Consider the following 19,610-nt stretch of genomic DNA (forward strand, 5'->3'; position numbering starts at 1 on the left):
AGAACATGTGCTGCATGATCACCCCATGCAGCCCTCTTGCCTAGTGTAAAACATCTGCCCCAATCCATCCAAGGCTACAATTCACACCTCCAGATGCCTGTCCTTCAGTCTTTTCCATTGTGGAGAAACGCTGTGTACTAAGTAAAGCAAATCAGTGGCGCATATAAATGCAAACAGTCTACGTAAAGAGACTAAAATGCTTCCTGTAGCTTGGAAGCATCTATTTATACTTCAAGAATATATGGTTCTTGGGACGCCTGGGTGGCTCAGTTGGTTAAGCAGCTGCCTTCGGCCCAGGTCATGATCCCAGTGTCCTGGGATCGAGTCCCACATCAGGCTCCTTGCTTGGCAGGGAGCCTGCTTCTCCCTCTGCCCCTACCTGCCACTCTGTCTGCCTGTGCTCACTCTCGCTCCTCTCTCTCTGACAAATAAATAAATAAAATCTTAAAAAAAAAAAAAAAGAATATATGGTTCTTAGAGAGAGGGTGGGGGTGGGAGACAGAGGGGGAAGGAGAGAGAGAGACTCTCAAGCAGACTCCCTGCTGAGCACGGAGCCTAATGCAGGCCAGGGCTCCAACTCACAACCCCGAGATCATGACCTGAGCTGAAATCAAGATGCTCAACCAACTAAGACACCCAGGCGCTCCTATATGGTTCACTTACGTGAGACCAACGCAACTTGTGCCCCCTTTTTATTTTGCTAACTGTGAATTCTTTCCCATTTTAATGATTAAGAAAACCCTCATCCCAGAATTTCTGTAATTCGAAACTATTAGCCTACTTTATAAAATTTAGATTCATTCACACATAACTCAGTAACATTTATTGGGTACCAAAGACATGGCAAGTTAAAAAGATGTGTTTCCTACCCTCTTGGAACATGTAGTCTGGTAGGAAAGACAGATATCAATAAAATCACCAGACTAACAACTGTAAAACTGCAAATGAGCACAGTACTGCACACGTACATGGCCCAGTCAGAGAGGCTCCCTAGGATAATGAGAGCAGCTCCAAATGAGCCGGTATTATGTATAGAAAGAGGAAAGGGAAGCATATCATAGGCCAAAGGAACAGCAAGAGAAGGTATGAAGGAATGGGATAAGCAAGATGGAATAAAGACAGACCATCATGACTATAGTAAAAAGGAGAGAGAAAAACAGGATGCTAAATGTGGCAGAAGAGGTAGGTGGGAGTCAGATTTTGCATGCCCCTGCAGGTCTATCTGGAGTTTGGTCTTTATTCCAAGAGTAAATTCAACTAAAAGGTTGTAAGCTGGGCAAGAGGCATGATAAGATTTGTTTTTTTAAGACATCACCAGAACTTTACCTTCAGTGCAAAGAAATGTTTACAGAAGGGACAAGAGGGTACAAGCTGGGCAATGAGGAGGCCTGACAGAATGAGAGCAGTATGCATGAGGGTGGAAGTGGTAGAGATGGTAGACAATAAAATCACGTGACCTTAAAATACCATGACTGACATAATTTAACAGGTAGTCTTATGTTTCTCATATTTACTATGATTTAGAATTCTTAATGTAAATAGGAAATAATTAAGTATTTACAGTGAATCACTACTTTAACTTACCTCTGGTTACCCTGAGAAAAGTTGCTTCACCACTAGATGGCAGCAAAGAAAATAATTTCAATATTAAATGACTTCTGGCTAAATTTCAACCTTGGAAAATAGCAAGTTTTGTTTAAATTCTTGTTCTTTGACTAGTGAAATACTTAACACTGAAGGCACCAGTAGCTCTAGTGCATTCTTCACTCTGACATATAGTCCTGCAGAGCACTACTTAACACTGGAGGCACCAGTGGCTCTAGTGCATTCTTCACTCTGACATATAGTCCTGCAGAGCAATGTGATATATTACATGAAATGCATGATGAAATCCCACTGAAAATAACTTGTGCTACAAAAACATGAGGAGAAAGGGGATTTGATTACTTTCATAGTCTCACTGGTAAGACTTTATGGAATTTTCCATGTCAGAGTCTAACGACTTATTCTATGAAACTCCCAAATTTGGATGGGCTTCTTTAAAGAACTCAAAATATCATAGGCCTTCCTTTGGCATTACTAAGCCCTTTAGGAATTCTGTGTCTCTCTCCCCTTTTGTTTCTCTGAAGAAAAAATACTCATGTGCACATTTTTTAAACTTCAAGGGGTTCACAGAACTCTTGAAAATATGGACATCAAGTTAACCCCTATATACAGTAATTTGAAAGCACATCATCAGCACTTATAAAACCTACTGCTAAACAAAGCAGTAAGAAATTTTTCTGGACGCTGTTCTCTAGGGACTGGAGAAACTTCAACAAAAGTTTATTAGCAGGTTATCCTGTCCTTCATAATACAAAACTGTCATATTTGGGGTATTAATAACATTAATATTAAATGTCAACTGTTTTTGTTTCATTTTGTTTTTTAGATTTTATTTATTTATTTGATGGAGACAGTGAGAGAGGGAGCACAAGCCAGGGGAGTGGGACAGGGAGAAGCAGGCTTCCTGCTGAGCAGGGAGCTCAATCCCAGAACCCTGGGATCATGATCTGAGCCGAAGGCAGATGCTTAATGACTGAGCCACCCAGGCGCCTCAGTGTCAACTGTCTTTTATTAATAATAGCGGACATTTATTTGGTGCTTATTACGCATTTATTAAATACTGTTTCTAAAAGCATGAGTGTACCATCTCAAGCTTCTTAACAATCTGAAACAGGTACTATTATCATCATTACAAGAAAAGGAAGACACAGAGAGGTTAAGTGACCCAAATCACGTCGCTGGTCTATCTCCAGAACCTATGCTTTTAATTACTTCATATAACTAGCACTCATTTACATCTGGTTGTTCTTAATTACTTTGTGTATCACAGTGTTGCCCTCAGGAATCAAATCCCACCTGAAGCTGCAAAGGCAGAGTTATGACAATAATTAAGTGCTAACCACAAAACACCTATACCCTCTTCTCCTTCCAAGATAGTATTTGTAGGCAAAGCCAGTGATAAGAGGTTGATGAGAGAAAAAAGGAAAATAAAAAAGCTAAATGGTCTAGCAAGCACAACTGGAGATTTAAAAACCAACTGTGAACATGAGAAAAGACTTGGATTTATGTCGGCTTCATTACCTCCACCCCCACCCCAGAATAATGTCTAACTAATATAAACCTGGTAACAAGGCAAAGAAAGAAGACCTCACGAAAATATGTTAGGGAAAATTAAGAAGAAAGGTAAGAAATCTAATTATAGTAGTATTAAAGAAATGTAACTTCTCTAGAAGTTAGATTTCTTAAAAGATGTCTTAGGTTTCAAGCATCATCAGGAAGGATCAGGAGTGTTCTTTTAGCTAATAATCGTCCCCAAGGTCTTGGCATTTCACTTAAACCAAATTAAGTTAGTGTAGTAATTTCAAGGCCTTTCATAAAAAATACTTACACAAAGCAAGAGCTTTGGATCTGCATGAATGAGTTTTACCATGGACAAGAGAAGATACTTATAGCTTCTTGTCTCCAGGTCTGTAGGTTTCTCTTTAAATTTAAGGCTTGTTACTTTTTCTTTAAATGTAAGACTCTAAAAATAAAAACAAAAACATGTCATCACCTTGTAAAAATCAGACATCAAATTCAAGATAATAGCTATCTAACTTTGAAGAATAAATCCATTATAAAAAAGCTTTGTTTTAAAAAACAAACATTTTATACCACCATACGTGTGGTATGAGTACAAGCATCCAAAAGTAAGTATGAAGTTAATATTATTAAGCTTAAAAAACAAATGAGAACTATTTCTGCAATATTTATATTATTCTTATTTATAATTTATCTAATAAATTTATTAAAAATACTAAACTCTTTAACTATCAAGTTGACTCCTAAGTAAAAGAACAATTTTCCAAAATGTGTAAAACATTAGGGATAAAAAACTTAGTCTACAGCTCTCACAGATACATACATTGAACTATTCATTTAACAAACATTTGTCCCACACAAATATACAACAAATATTTCATATAATCTACATTAATTTTAGTAAGATGCATTGTTAATGCGCCACAAGAAATGAAAAACCATTATCAACTCTTAAGACACCAGACAAATAAAATGTAGTCCCAATTTCAGAGAGGTAGAAAACTAAGAATAAGTGTTTTAGACTTGATGAAATACGCTACATTGGCAATCTCTGTAATTTAAGTTTAAGTTTTGCTTTTTCCTTCAATGGCATCGCACCTCTGTCAAGGTATAGAATGCATGTATTTTGCCTGAAGAACATTAGTAAAACAGAGAAAGAACTCTTTGACTAAGACAAGTCATGAAAAATGTGCTTCAATTACAGAGATACTATGATAGATGCTGTGCTGATACCATAATTATGAAAGCTATTCTACCAAAAATCTAACAGTTACCTTCTGGACACAAAACCACCTCTTCCTATTGTTATAAATCATTTCACCCTCTCCTTTAAAAGGACATAGAAATACCAAGTTCTGACACATACGCCTTTATTTATTAATGTTTTTAGTTTTAGGTGTACAACATAGGGACTTTTTATATACATTCCAAAATGGTCACAGTAAAGCTAGTTACAATCTGTCACCATACAAAGTGGTTACATTACTGATTATATTCCCTATGCTGTGCATTACATCCCAAAGTCTTATAACTGAAAGAAAGTACCTCTTAATCCCCTTCACCAGTTTTGTTGACCCCCCCACCCCGACTACCCTCCCTTCTGGCAACTGTCAGTTTGTTTTCTGTATCCTTCAGTCTGTTTCTGTTCTTTTTTTTTTTTTTTTAAGATTCCACATATAAGTGAAATCATACAGTATTTGTCTTTCTCTGACTTATTTCACTTAGTGTAATACCCCCAAGGTCCATCCATATTGTTGCAAATGGCAAGACTTCGTTCTTTTTTATGGCTGAGTAATATTCCAATGTGTGTATAAACCACATCTACTTATCCATTTGTCTACTGATGGACAGTTACGTTGCCTCCATATCTTGCTATTGTAAATAATGCTTCAATGAACCTGCATGTCTTTTCAAATTAGCGTTCTTGTTTTCTTCGGATAAATACCTAGGAGTAGAGCTGTTGGATTGTATAGTACCTCTATTTTTAATTTTTTGAAAAACCTCCATATTGTTTTCCATTGTGTCTGCACCAATTTATATTCTGACCAACAATGCACAAGGGTTCCCTTTTCTCCACATTCTGCCAACACTTGTTATTTCTTGTCTTTGTTCTAATTATTCTGACTAGTGTGAGGTGAAATATCAATGCGGTCTTGAATTGTATTCCCTTGATGTTAGCGATGTTGAGCACATGCTGGGCATCTGTATGGCTTCTTTGGAGAAACTGTATATACACAGATAAAGGCTATCCAGCATCTATGCACCCATAATAAAAGTGTCTAAGTAAATGAGTTGCCTTTCAAGGTAAAAAGTGAAGATGCATATCTGTAAAACACAGCCACAGTGTTAAGATGCATATGTTAGTCTGTCCAAAAAACTGAAGGGTTTTGGTCTTCAAAGGGGAAAACAGCTATCTAACATACACATTAAGGCTCAAGAATGTCACTCCAGAAAAGAAGCACAAGACTTACAAATACTGTATGCTTTTATATTTATAATCCCATTGCAAATATCTTACCAAATGTATTTAATAAATTCTAGTTTTACTGTTTGCTTGCATTAAATTCTATTCTTTTTTCATTTTAGTCATGCTAATACCTTAGATCAAAGAGATCAACTTTCATGATACAAATTTACTAAGTTGTAACTTAGCATAACTGCTCTTCCCTGATACAGCCATTATACCAGAACAAAGAACTGAGAACGATTAACAGATGTAATAGCTATCTTAGTCAGTAATCATTTTCAAAAGTTAATAGTTCAATTATGTCGTCTCTTAATCTCAGGTATCAGCATACAAATTTTATTCCAACACTGCTGCCTAATACAGAGTAAGGACTTGAAATGGTTGAATAAAGTTTTCAAATCAAGTATTTTTCTATTAATGACCAGTAGGGGGTTATAAAAAATCAGGAACAACAAGCTAAAGAAGAAATGTATTTTTAACTAGAAATGTAAGAAAAGTCCACTCATTAATTTACTGACTGGCCTTCCATACTACAGATTAAGAACCTAAGCTGGTACATGCTCTTTGCCAAATAAAAGAAGTGGTCATTCCCAGGAACAAATTCATTAATCAGAATAATCAGCTGCCTCTTAAGGGCCTAAACCATCTGTTAACTTATTTAAGGCTGTGACTAAATTACAGGCATATAAAATCATTTGCTGAGCCAGGATCTCCTTAAGAAGCAAAATGTGCATAAATTACCCATATTTGTGAAAATGCATATATCTATTGTTAATCGGCTACCTTAGTTTTAAAACAGTAAAGGATTAGGCTAAAAAAAAGTATTTCAAACTTTTAAAAATACTGCAAAAGTATAAAACGGAGAAGCTATGGCTCAATGTTAATATGGAAAGACTAAAAGGTTTAAATGCCAAAGAGCTCAATCCAAGATAATAATGCAATCTTAAACTATATTAGTAGAAACATGGTATGCAGGCACAGCAGGTTAACGCCATTCTTTAACTCTACAACATCTGGAATGCGAAAATCAGATCTTAATATGTCATTTTAATTGAAAAAAAAAAGTATTAGATTGAATTCTTTCCAAAAGAGAAGCAAATCAGAGGAGGGTTTTAAAAGCAAATTAAGAAAGAAATTCATTCACTCATTCAACAAATATGTGCTAAATGCTTACTATGTGCCAGATACTATTCTCGGGGCCAGGAACCCAGTGTCTGACAGTAAAGCCAGACAGAGCTCCTGCTTTACTCAAGCTAATGCACAAGAGAAGGAAGACAGCTGAAGAACTGGACAGACACTGAAATGAATGTGAACTATTCATTCATCATGTGACTATCTGTCACTCATTAAACATTATTTGTGCAGATCAAGCAATACACACACACACATACCCTGCAAGCTTTTAAAAAAAGCTCAAATAATAAAATCCCTCCCAATGCTAAATCATTGAAAACAAAAAGAAGCCTTAGGAGTACAGGATAACTTCACTGAAATATCTGCAAGGCCATCTTAATGGAAGAATCAGAAGTGTTCTATGGAGCTTCAGAATAAAAGAGAGGGTCAATGATGAATGGGAGTGACAGGGAGATGAGTCCAAGTTGCTTAAAGAAAAACCTTCAAGTTGCTCTTTCCAGGAAATACATCCACCTCCAAAATACAGGGTGGTTTATAAAGGCTTCTTACAGATGAACTCTGTGACTGCTACTTCTGCAGCAAGACAAAGGCTCAGGTTTATCAGAGACATGGATCATCTGAAGCAATGCAAAGGAGGACAAACCACTGAGCACGTCCTGTAATACAGTGGCTCTCTACTGAGGGCAGTTGTTCCCAGGAGAAAGTGGAAATGTCTGGAGACATTTTTGGACTAACAGGACTGCTACTGCTGACATGTAGTGAGTAGAGGCTAGAAATGCTGCGAAGCATCCTACAACATATAAGATAGTCCCTTCCAACAGACCCCTACAACATTCCAAAATATCCAAATCCTGATGTCACCTTTAAACCATGTATGTTATGAATTTCTGCATTTCCAGCCTTGATGGCCACCTGTAATGAGCTCTTTACTAGAAGTTTTCAAGGAAAAGCTAGAAGACTGGCAATTCTGTGAGAGAAAGCACCTTCTCTGTTTAGTTCGTCATGCTTCTCCAGTGTTAACACTATGCTTGGCAGCTTGTAGAAGAGCTCAATATTTTCACATTTGTTGTCCGACTAACTATTTACTCACCAGGTTTAAGAGGGGTAAGAGTCACCTTAAGGATAATCTAAATCATAAAATTTTATTATTCTAAAAAATTATTTCATATTAAATCTGTTACTTTTTCTGGTAAGAAGATCAGCCAGAAAGCTCTCCTTCAGCCACTATGTACAATTATATACATATCTATATATTTTATATATGTATGAAACTTTGTATGTGTATGTATACACACATATGTGTACATATATACACATACAAAATTTCACACATATATAAATATAAACAGCTTAAGAATGATTTTGCAAATCAAATACATATTGAACTTTCAGAGAATAATAGGAAATAAAGATTAAATTCTTATCATAGGTGTCCTTGGACCAAAAGTCTAGTTATAGCTTTGTGAAATAACTTACAGTAATACAGTATGTTGCTCTTAGAATCAGTTACTAAGTAGAGCTAAGAAGTAAAATAACTTCTAAATATTGGGAACATTTCCAGAGTACCAATCAAATTTTGTCTTCATTCAAATAATAATTTAGTTTCATTTTCTTTCAGTTCTCATGCACAGAAAATTAAATTGCAGATGTCTGGTAAACTGGATATGGAAATTAAAATGGAAGTGAATATTGATTTTCTATCAATTTCTATTACTGGAGGCCATTAATATTCTACCAGAGGAAGTAGAGAACTTAAAACAAAAAGTCAAATAAATTTCTAATTTCTAGAAGATATTTAGAACAAATAATTTTTAAGCAATTTATTGTAATGCATTTTCCAAAACAACCTTTTAAATGTCTAGTTAAGTGACATTTCAGTAACCATTATCTAAAATTAACCTCCAATTAACTTGGATTGAAATTTTCAATTTTCTGAAAAAATTAAGTACTTGGTATCACAAAAAGTCAACTAAGAATAACTTTGCATTTTATTTACTTAGTAAAATATAATTGCCATGTTCTTTGGCTCTAATTTTTTAGACTAAATATCCTCAAAATGTATGGTATAGCAAACTTCTCCATTTGAATGTCTGAGATAAATAATCCTGAGAAACAATTACTGATGACCAGATAAGAGTGAACTATAAGTGTATTAAGCCAAAATATTTTATTGAGTAAAGGAACTTGGGAAAAGAGAAGCATGCCAGGGAGGAAGCTGTTTAAATTACAAGTGTAAAGTGGCTAATTTACTAGATAAAACCAATAGGTAAAAACATGCTACATTTTCAACTGAAATGACATGATGTGACTTTAACAGTAACTATACACAGAAAAGTCAAAGAAACCAAGGACTTTTCTGAGGTAGTTACAATGGGTCATACTTACGGCCACAGAAGCCCACTGCCATGCAAAACAGTGACTGGTTGGCATCTGATCATGTGAGCGACAGCAGCCAATAAGAATAGAAAATAAGAAGCAGAAGACAAAGCACCACCAATCAATGTCAAGAGCTGCCATGTGTAACACTCCTGCTATACATAAATACCAAGAAATGACTTCTACAATCTGTAACTGTTTAATTTGGTTCCATATGAGTTTTAAAATTCCATTTAAGAATATTTATGTTAGATACCTAATTTAAAAACACTCCTTTTACTAAGCTAAACACAAACTTCACTATCAAAGTGCCTATCGTTTTTAGGCACACAAAGCGTATTTGCTGAAACATGAAATACTTTTATTTTAAATAAAAATCTTTAATTTCCTGTACGCAATGTTCAGCATTCAATGGGCAAAAACCGTGCATTAGTAGAAACAGTCACTCTAACCTAGGAGTCAGGCTTCCCTTACTCATCCCCAAAGATGAGGAACAAAACCAAAATATTGACTCATTAGGAAAAGTTATAGGAGAAAGAAGATGAAAGAGACAAGACAAGGAAGGAAGGCAAGAAGGAAGAAAGAAGAGAAACTAACATTTTTAACAGCATTTTGTGAGAAAATTCTAAGAAAAATAAGTTCAAACCACAAAAATAGTGAAAAACAAATACCATTCACCAGCATTCCAACAATACTGCAGTATACAACATGCCACACTTGTAGAAAATAAGGGACTCATTTGATTTTCAATAATAATTTTTTTTTAAAAAGGCAGGAATAGGACAGACACACTGAAAATGCAATAGGAAAAAAGTGGGACTCAAATTCATGATCAATCTTACCGGTGCCATTCGTATCGCTGGGTGTGCTCCACAGCCCTGCACTGCTTTATGAAGTGTTTCACCAAACATGTTTCGAAGCTCAACTGAGTGACAGTACACGGCATCAATCTTAGGCCACCAATCCAATGCAGACTGGAGAAAAACAGAGACCATAAGAGAGGAAAAGTACAAATGTGCATGAGTTGTACACTCTGGTTAACACTGTATCCTTATGTTTTATCCTTCTGTGAAAATCTTTCTGAGACCATGCAAACACACACCAGGATTTCCAAAGTCTTCAAATAATATCTTTAATCCAAACACTAAACCATACATTTATTTTAAAATATAATAACGAACATGAGACAAACTGCCACTTCATGTACATGAGCATATGACACTGTCTTTTCTACCTGACAAGCTAATGAATCTGAAAAACAGTCTTTAGAGAGCTAATTCTGTAGCCAATCTTTTTTTTTTTAAGTTTAACATTTTATACATTTAAGAAACATATGCATATAGAGATAGTATATATTTTCCCATGTAAGAATGCTACTATCAAAGCTTTAAAAAAGATTAGTGGTTCAACACAATGTTGAAGGAACATGTGGCAAACCATCACTTATATGCCTACAAACAACAATGATAAGTACAACACAAAATTAGTAAATGAGAAAAAGCTATTAGTAAACCTATAATCTTAAACTGATACGCAATGATGGTACAATACACAAAAAGACTAATGATCACCACAAAGACAAACTGATCATAGCGAAACAGATTTAAAGGTAATAATATTATGTAAATATTTATCTATTTCAGTTTCACCTGTTTAGCTTTGATTCTAGTTTCTAGTGCCTTTTTTATTTGAATAGTGCCTAATTTAACTTTAAAATTAGTTACTATGTTATGAAAGTCACTAAAGCTATAAAGTCTATCAGTTAATACAAGAATGGATGAATTTTCACTCCATATGGAGATTATACAAGGCATGGGACAACTTCAGACATAGGCTTCCAACCTACTACATTGCCGCTCCATAGGAAGCACCTGAAAGAATGAACTAACACAGGAAGAGGACATAGGGGGTCACACCCTATTCCAGGGTTTCTTCTCATTCAAAATTCTCCACTTCTAATTTCTTCACCCGTAATTCTCAGACTATTCTAGGTAGCATCAAGTTATATTATCCTAATCTAAAATTAGAATAGAAACTCTAATTACTGGATAATAAAGTATACAATCAACTTATAATACACAATTTGAATACTGAACTCTATAGGAAGGGACCCCAAAGCTGTGAAGAAAGAAATAAATTCTCTTTGGGTAGTGTGGTTTTTTCACCTATTCCCCCAACTCTTGCTTTATTTAAACTAGTTCCTAACAAATATCAAATTTTAGTTTAATTATGTAATGGTCTCTTTAAACTCTGGTCAATTTAGTCATTTGACTTGCCCAAGCAATCAACACAGATTGATTTCCATATATTTACTAATTTATACAGCTTGTGTTAACCAGCTTAAGGCAAAAAAGTATGAATGATCACAAAATACACTGAGATAAGGGACGTAATCATTCTCCTAACCCCATAATATCTTGTCAGAAACTAATAACTAAAGAAAGATGCATCCCATATAACATCCTATCCAAACTATTATGCTGTATCTATAGTTATTAAAATCATCACAGTACCAGATGCATCCTATAAAATAAGATTTTAACTTAAGATTTAGTGATTTTCGTAACTGCCATTTTTCATAATATAAAATTTATTCATTTTAATGTAAAAGTTAAAGATAACACTTTCAAATAAAATATGCACTAAAAACTAGGCATCATGTAGTTGGCAAAAATTATAGTGTTTTGAGCAGTTACTAAATGTGTCTCTTCTGAAACTAGTCAACTAAAGTAGACATTCCTTTTTTTCTCCTTAAAACACTAAGTTTATTGCCAAACAAATGGCAATACTTTTATGAATACATAGTAGCAAACTATGGCAATTCTTCAAGAGATTACTTAAATAAATTTTCAAGTGCCTTGAAGAGAACTTATCCAACCTCTCGGAAGGAAGAGATCATGTCATTCTCAGTATGCAAGCTATCTGTAAGGGAACTACAACTGCCATAAGGAAAAACCCAGAATACTAAAGACTGTACAGCCACAGCATGTTCCGCTGATTGCTAAGGTATCTGGGTCACATATATGTTATTACTATTTCTTTAATTTCCCAACTATAACAACACATCTAATTTAACCTAAAGGAAGCTAACAAAGATTAAGTACATAACAAAGATCTTATAATTCACCTCTTATTAGCATGCCATAATAAAAAAAGTGACAGCACTATGAATACCATTTTCAAAGCTGACAAAACTTCACAGTATAATAAAATTCAAATAGTGAACAGATTTTCAGATTTCTTAGGAAGGAACAGAGTATTTTAGATCTAAACACTGTACTTAGTTCAGAAACTGAGTATGAATATGTTTCTCAGAAAGAAACCAAACAAAACTGCAAATCACTATCAAGTCTACATAACCCCTCAAAAACATATCACTAAAACTTTTGACATTGTGACAGTAAGAAACAAAATCTGTGAATCTGGCTAAAGAATGGAAGAAATGAACGTATGAGGTGTATTGAACCAAGAATCAATGAAAAGGAAATCTTACACTATGAATAAATTTAAGTTTAGGAGTCCAAATATCTAAGAAAAAACTTCATGGAATTTCAAGACAAAGTATTTCCATAAGGGTCTTCAGAGAGACTCTGCAATGGTCATTCCATCAATCTGCTAGTTACTTTATAAATAGTCCTTTTCGGTCAGAAAGTACTTCAGATTCAGTATCCATTAGCCTTAAACCATAGGAAAGAAAAAACCCAGCCCTAACAAGAATGAATTTATCAAACATTCTATATGATAAAGTATTATCCTCTAAAGTATACCTTTAAAAGATACTTTACAGACTCAAATTTATGCTTTTTATCAAGCTATGCATTAAAGGTTACTGATGCTGAGTATTGAGCTTTGAAATACTTAGCCAATACAGGTTTTTCTTTATGAAAACAGACTGCATATTGACGTGACCTCTGGTACAGACACACTCCACCTTCACACATGCAGTACTCATCGGAGTACAGAAGGATAACACAGCCACTTCACCATGTACATGGAGGCATGCACGAAGTACCACTCCAGGCATGCTTAAAACCCACAGAGGAGCAGCTCAGCCACTTACAGCAGTGCCAAGTCCATGCTTGAAAGTGCTCTATATATTCAATTGTAGACAAAAATATTTCACAATTAAAGTAACTAGCCACAAAGTATCAAAAAAGTATATACTCGGGTTTATTAAATACAAGTTGTCAGTATTTATGTAAAACCATCCACTCTAGTAAATGGAATGCTTTTAGTATTATAAGTCAAAGAAAAAATTAATAATATTTCAATTCTGAACTACACATAAACCTTGGGGGGAATCATCATTTTTTTTTTCTTTCTTAAAATGGCCTTGAAAGTAAACATTGAGGATACAAGGTCTTGGCTCCTACCCTGGCAAAAGTAAAGTAAAAATCTTTTAAGTTTTTAATACAAACTTATACCTTATCTGCAATCAGATTCATAAAGCTTTCCCTTTTGGGATAGCTATAATTTAACCTAGAATTTAACCCACAGATCCTCAACTGAGCAACATATCATTACCTCAAGGCATTTTAGTTGTTCAGAATGTCTGGGGATGGGAGGAGGGAAGTGGCCCAAACGGCATTTAATGAAATGAGGATCAGGGATACCAGGCATCTTGCGATGTACAAGGTAGTGATGCACAACAAAGAACTGCCCTGCCCAAAATGCCACTAGCACCCCACTGAGAAAAACTCAATGTGTCACTGAATAGATTTAGAGTTCTTTTTCCCTGACAGAAATGGATAAAAGAAGAGAAAACAGGAGCGCCTGGGTGACTCAGTCGGTTAAGCATCCGACTCTTGATTTTGGCTCAGGTCATGATCTCAGGGTCATGAGACGGGAGAGCCGAGTTAGGCTCTAAACTGGGCCTGGAGCCTGCTTAAGATTTGCTCTTTCCCTCTGCCTCTGCCCCTCCTTCTCTGAAAAGAAAAGAGCAGAGGAGAGGAGAAGAGGCAGAATTTGGTTCAATTCAACACATTCAAGCAAATGAATGAAAGGAGGAACTTTTAACTCATCAGAGATATACTCTTTAAAGTGGAATTTGATTATCAAGAGGGCAAATATACCTAAGTAATCAATGATTAAAGCCCTTTCTAAGACAACCCTCTCAGGTCCCATCCCTCTTTGGGAGCTTTGTACTATCAGCCAATAAACTTTGCTTTGCTGCCCACCAATCAATCAATCAATCAATCAGGCCTCTTTTTTAAGGGAGAATAAGAAAAAGTTGACAATTTACATGTAAATGGATTAAAGTAGAGCTTGAGAACCTTCAAAATACTATTGTTCTTGACCAAAGAACAGAATTTGGCAGAATTTTTAAGATTAGGAGTCTAAATATTGAAGAAAAACTTAATGTGATTTCAAGACAAATTATTTCCAAAACTGTCTTCAGTAGACTTTGTAATGATCAAATAGTTAAAACTTCATGGTCCAAATCTGATAAGGTTTCAATATCATTCTACTTAATGTATTCACATCAGAGCCCAAGGTTTCACAAGTACCTTATTTTGTCTGATATGCTTCTGTATCAGATCAACACCTCTATTTAAGCATGCTAATATTTCATTTGTTTAAGGAAGACTAAAAAGTATAATCAATTATGATCTCACCATTTTTAAAATGTATCATACTAGCCTACACAATAAATAGTTAACTACTTTTAACTTAAATGGCAAGGTGACAAGTCAGAATATATCAAATGCTGGGAAAAAGCTAGGAGTATTAAAATAATATTTAAAGAATCTGGGATGAAAATGTTCAATTATATTCTCAGTGGCACTGTTCTCAAGTGCTTTTGATGCAAATAAAATATTTTAGGCTTAATCCTTCCAAAAGATCCTATTAACTCCACTTTTCTCAATAAAGCCCCTCAGGTCAAACTGAATATGAAAAATACAATTGTTTATCAGTTACTAGATATAATCACTTGTGAGAAATCTCTCTACATCATACATCTAAATTCAAAACCTTTTATAAACCAAAAATGTCTTTCTTAAAAAGAAATAAAAAAGTAAAGAAAGGAAGAAAAAAAATTTTAAGTAATTTAGCAATACCTTTTGGACTTACATTGGTGATGATTCGATGGAGTGAATTTACCAGCACATAGTGAAATGTAGAAGGGGAATTCTGAGCCAGGCAAATCTACAGGGGCAAAGGAAAAAATTGTATACTATTTCTGTGAGAAAAATATTCAACACAAATGAGGATAAAAAGAAACAGGGGAAAAAAAGAGTTTTTAAAAAACAGAATAAATTCTTAAAGTCTTAAAATTAACATTGATATATAATATTGAGAAATACAAATTCATCTTTCTAGTCTTTTCACATTTACAAAGAAAGGATCAACAGTATCAGTAAACTTAACTGGATAAAAACCAATGCTCTCACCTTAAAGTGTTGGTTGTTGTGAGGGCTTATACGAAAGCAAGAAACAAGGCAGTCAATCATTAGATCCACATCTGCAGGCTGACTGCCTCTTGAGAATGGTTTACTTGGATTAAAAAGCAGGTTCTATGAAAATCCCGAAAGAAAAGCCTTTAAACAATCATGCAGTATTTTTTTTTTTACTTGTATTTAATATCAACAGGGCATCCACATACATGGAAATAACACTCAGTTGCCAGAAGCACAAAGCACTAACGCTGTGGTTCATCAGTGTGATAAAATTCTTACTATACCAGATATGGTTCCTTTCAGGCCCCAAATTCTACATTATTTTAAAACCAGGTCTGAATATTTATGATAACCTTTAAGAAAACCAGTTAATTCTGTGTTTTCATCACATTCTAAGCCAATTTAGTCTGAGTTAACACAGAAACAACAAAAGCAGGTCTTATGGGGCACCTGGGTGGCTCAGCGGGTTAAAGCCTCTGCCTTCGGCCCAGGTCATGATCCCAGGACCCTGGGATCGAGCCCCGCATCGGGCTCTCTGCTCAGTGCAGAGCCTGCTTCTCTCTCTCTCTCTCTGCCTGCCTCTCTGCCTACTTGTGTTCTCTATCAAATAAATAAATAAAATATTTAAAAAAAAAAAAAAAAAGCAGGTCTTATGAACTTACATTCCAAGAGGATTCAGAACTTCAGCATTAGCAATGATCTTTGACAATGATTAACATAAAAATGCTTTACTACAAGTTTAATTTTCCTTTAGTTTTCTTAAAGTTTGTAGTAAAGAAATAACAAGCATATTACCTTAAGATCAACCACCATGGACTGAACTAGTAGGAAAATGACAGAGTTATCTTCCCAATTGATGTAAGTACTTGCTTTACACAGTTTCACACAGGCAATTGCGGCACTCTCCGTCAGCTGCCTGCTTCCGCCATGCCCGGCAAGTGCTTTTCGTAGACTGTCCAGAAACAACTTCTATAGAATTCAAATATAGAAAGAAGTTTCTAGTTAATTAACACGCAGTTTCTAACATATCAGACTTGTCTACTAAAATAGTAAATTATCAGCTTGTAAAAATTATATTCTAAAACTACATCATTGTGATTTTTACTTCTACAATTTAAGCAGTTGTCATCATTTACATGTTTCTCAAAAAAAAAAAATTCTGTTCTTCACTTTCTTTGCTGAATTATTAAAGGAACTTAGGACACAGTCCTTCCCAAACAAGATAGTTGACTTCTCAACCCTGAATTCACTGATAATATTCTCTTTCTAAATATTTCTAAATATTATACTGTGGTGGTTGTGGTCTATGTCAAACCACTGATCCTTTTCTAAAACTCCAGGCTATATTCAACATTTATCCTTCCAACAAAGGATATATCCAAGGCTCTTCTACTGCTCTAAATAAATTCTGTTCCTCAAAAAAGTTATCCAATCTTGCGATCTCAAGCCCTCTTTGCAGCTCACTAACAAATTTCTCCCTCTGCTTTTCTCCTAAATGAAAATCACACATCTCAACTTGTATGTATTCTCAAATATGATGTGTCAGCCAAACTGATCAAACAACAGCAGAATATATATTCTTCTCCGGTACACATGAACAATATCTAGGACAGACCATATGTTAGGCTACAAAACAGGTCTTAATAAACTTAGAGACTGAAATCATATGAAATATTTTTCCTGGGGCACCTGGGTGGCTCAGTTGGTTAAGCATCTGCTTTCACCTCGGGTCATGATCCCAGGGTCTTGGGACTGAGCCCCACATCTGCCTCCCTGCTCAGTAGGGAGCCTGCTTCTCCCTGTCCCTCTGTAGCTCCCTGTGGTTGTGCACGTGTGTTCTCTCTGGCAAATAAATAAAATTTTTTTAAAAAAAGGAAAAAAAAATATATTTTTCCTGATGACAATGAAAACTATAAATCAACAGAAGGAAAACTGGAAAAGTTCACAGGTACTTGAAAATTAAACACCACTGTAAAAGATAAGAAATCACAAAGAAAGTTAGAAAATATATTGAAATAAATCAAAGTGAAAACACAACATCAAAAATGGGATGCACCAGAAAGTGCTAAGAGGAAAATTTATAGCTAGAAACACGTTAAAAAGAAAGCTCTCAATTCAATAACCTAACTGTATACCTTAAGGAACTAGAAAAAGGAGAGCAAACTAAATCCAAAGCTAGCAGAAGGAAGTAATAAAGATTAGATCAAAGACAGAGGACAGCAAAACGATAGGAAAAAAATCAAAATTGAAAGCTGGTTCTTTGAATGGGTCAAGAAATTTGGGAGACATTTAGCTAGATTTAAAAAAAAAAAAAAACCAGAAGATCCACATTACCAAAAATCAGAGCTGAAAGTGAGAACAATACTATTTTTTTTAAAATAAAAGATTATACACTATGGAGTTATTATGCCTCCATCAGAAAGGATGAATACCCAACTTTTGTAGCAACATGAACAGGACTGGAAGAGATTATGCTGAGTGAAGTAAGTCAAGCAGAGAGAGTCAATTATCATATGGTTTCACTTATTTGTGGAGCATAACAAATATCATGGAGGACAAGGGGTGTTAGAGAGAAGGGATTTGGGGTAAATTGGAAGGGGAGGTGAATCATGAGAGACTATGGACTCTGAAAAACAATCTGAGGGGTTTGAAGTGGCGGGGGGGTGGGAGGTTGGGGTACCAGGTGGTGGGTATTATAGAGGGCACGGATTGCATGGAGCACTGGGTGTGGTGAAAAAATAATGAACACTGCTTTTCTGAAAATAAATTAATTAATTTTAAAAAAAGATTATAAAATACTATGAAAAATTATATGTCCACAATTGGGTAACAGACAAAACGGGCAAATTCCTAGAAACATACAATCTACTAAAACTGACTCATTAACAGAAAACCTGAATTGACTTAGAAGTAGTACAGAGATTAAATCAGTCATCAAAAACCTCCCAACAAAGGAAAGCCCAGGACAGGTGGTTTCACTGGGGAATTCTTTCACACATTTAAAGAATTATTAATACCAATCCTTCTCAAACACTTCCGAAAATGTAAAGGAGAGGGAACACCTCCTAACGCCTCTCATGAGGTCAGCCTTACCTTGCTAAAGCCAAACAAAAACAGGACAAGGGAACTAAAGACCAATATCCCTAAAAATACTGATCAAAAAGCCCTCAAGAAATACTAGCAAACCAAATTCAGCAGTATATAAAAAGGTAACACACCATGACCAAATGAGCTTTATTTGTACAGTGCAAAAAAGGCTCAACAACAATAATCAATCAGTTTAATACACCACGTTAGTAGAATGAAGGTAAAAAACTCACATGATCCTTACAACTGAGGCAGGAAAAAAACACCTGCCAAAATTCAGCACCCTCTCATGGTTAATAGCACTGGATAAGCTAGGAATAGAAGAAAATTTCCTCAACATGATAACAGCCATATATAAAAAACCACGACTAACATTACACTCACAACAGTGGAAGACTGAAAGCTTTTCTCCTAGTAGGGAAAAGGTAAGGATGCCTAGTTTTGCCACTTCTTTTCAACATTATTAGGGGGAGCTCTAGGCAGAACATTTAGGAAAAGAAAAAGAAAATTTAAAAAATTAAAAGTCATTCAAATTAGAAGAAGTAAAATGGCCTCTGTTCTCAGATGATACAATCTTATTTATACACCTTAAACACACACACACACCTGTTAGAGCTCGTAAATTCAGCAAAGTTCTAGGATACAAAAATCAACATATAAGTACCAGTTGCATTTCTAGACACTAACAATGAACCATCTAAAAAGGAAAGTAGGGAAATAATGCCACTGATAACAGCATTAAAAAGAATGTAATACTTGGGAATTAACCAAGGTGGTAAAAGCATATACAATGAAAACTGTGTTAAAAGCAATTAAAGACATAAATAAATGGAAACACATCCCATGTTCATTGACTACAAGACTTAACATTGTTAACATGTCCACAGTACCTAAAACAATCTACAGATTCAATGCAACCCCTACCAAAACCCCAATAGCATTTTTTTAGAAACAGAAAAACCTGTCCAGAAATTCATATGGTATGTCAAGTAACAAGAAACAGCCAAAACGAACTTCAGAAA

General features: G+C 35.0%; 1 protein-coding gene across 7 annotated transcripts in view; it reads right to left on the bottom strand.

Moving 5' to 3' along the window:
* NF1 (neurofibromin 1) overlaps nt 1-19,610 on the bottom strand; it is a 258,675-nt gene that overhangs the window by 157,673 nt on the left and 81,392 nt on the right. For 5 of the 7 annotated variants that reach the window (XM_045070003.1, XM_045070005.1, XM_045070007.1 and 2 more), the window contains exons 9-14: nt 16,297-16,470; nt 15,496-15,618; nt 15,176-15,250; nt 13,164-13,193; nt 9,946-10,077; nt 3,434-3,568 (exon numbers count right to left, since the gene is read on the bottom strand). In XM_045070003.1, the coding sequence (XP_044925938.1) occupies nt 3,434-3,568; nt 9,946-10,077; nt 13,164-13,193; nt 15,176-15,250; nt 15,496-15,618; nt 16,297-16,470 (669 nt within the window). The remainder of the gene's footprint in view (nt 1-3,433; nt 3,569-9,945; nt 10,078-13,163; nt 13,194-15,175; nt 15,251-15,495; nt 15,619-16,296; nt 16,471-19,610) is intronic. The other 2 variants (XM_045070006.1, XM_045070004.1) reach the window with 1 other exon arrangement.

The sequence above is a fragment of the Mustela putorius genome, unplaced genomic scaffold (genome assembly GCF_011764305.1).
Source record: "Mustela putorius furo isolate JIRA1106 unplaced genomic scaffold, ASM1176430v1.1 tig00003962_pilon_pilon_pilon, whole genome shotgun sequence".
Classification (NCBI taxonomy): Eukaryota; Metazoa; Chordata; class Mammalia; order Carnivora; family Mustelidae; genus Mustela; species Mustela putorius.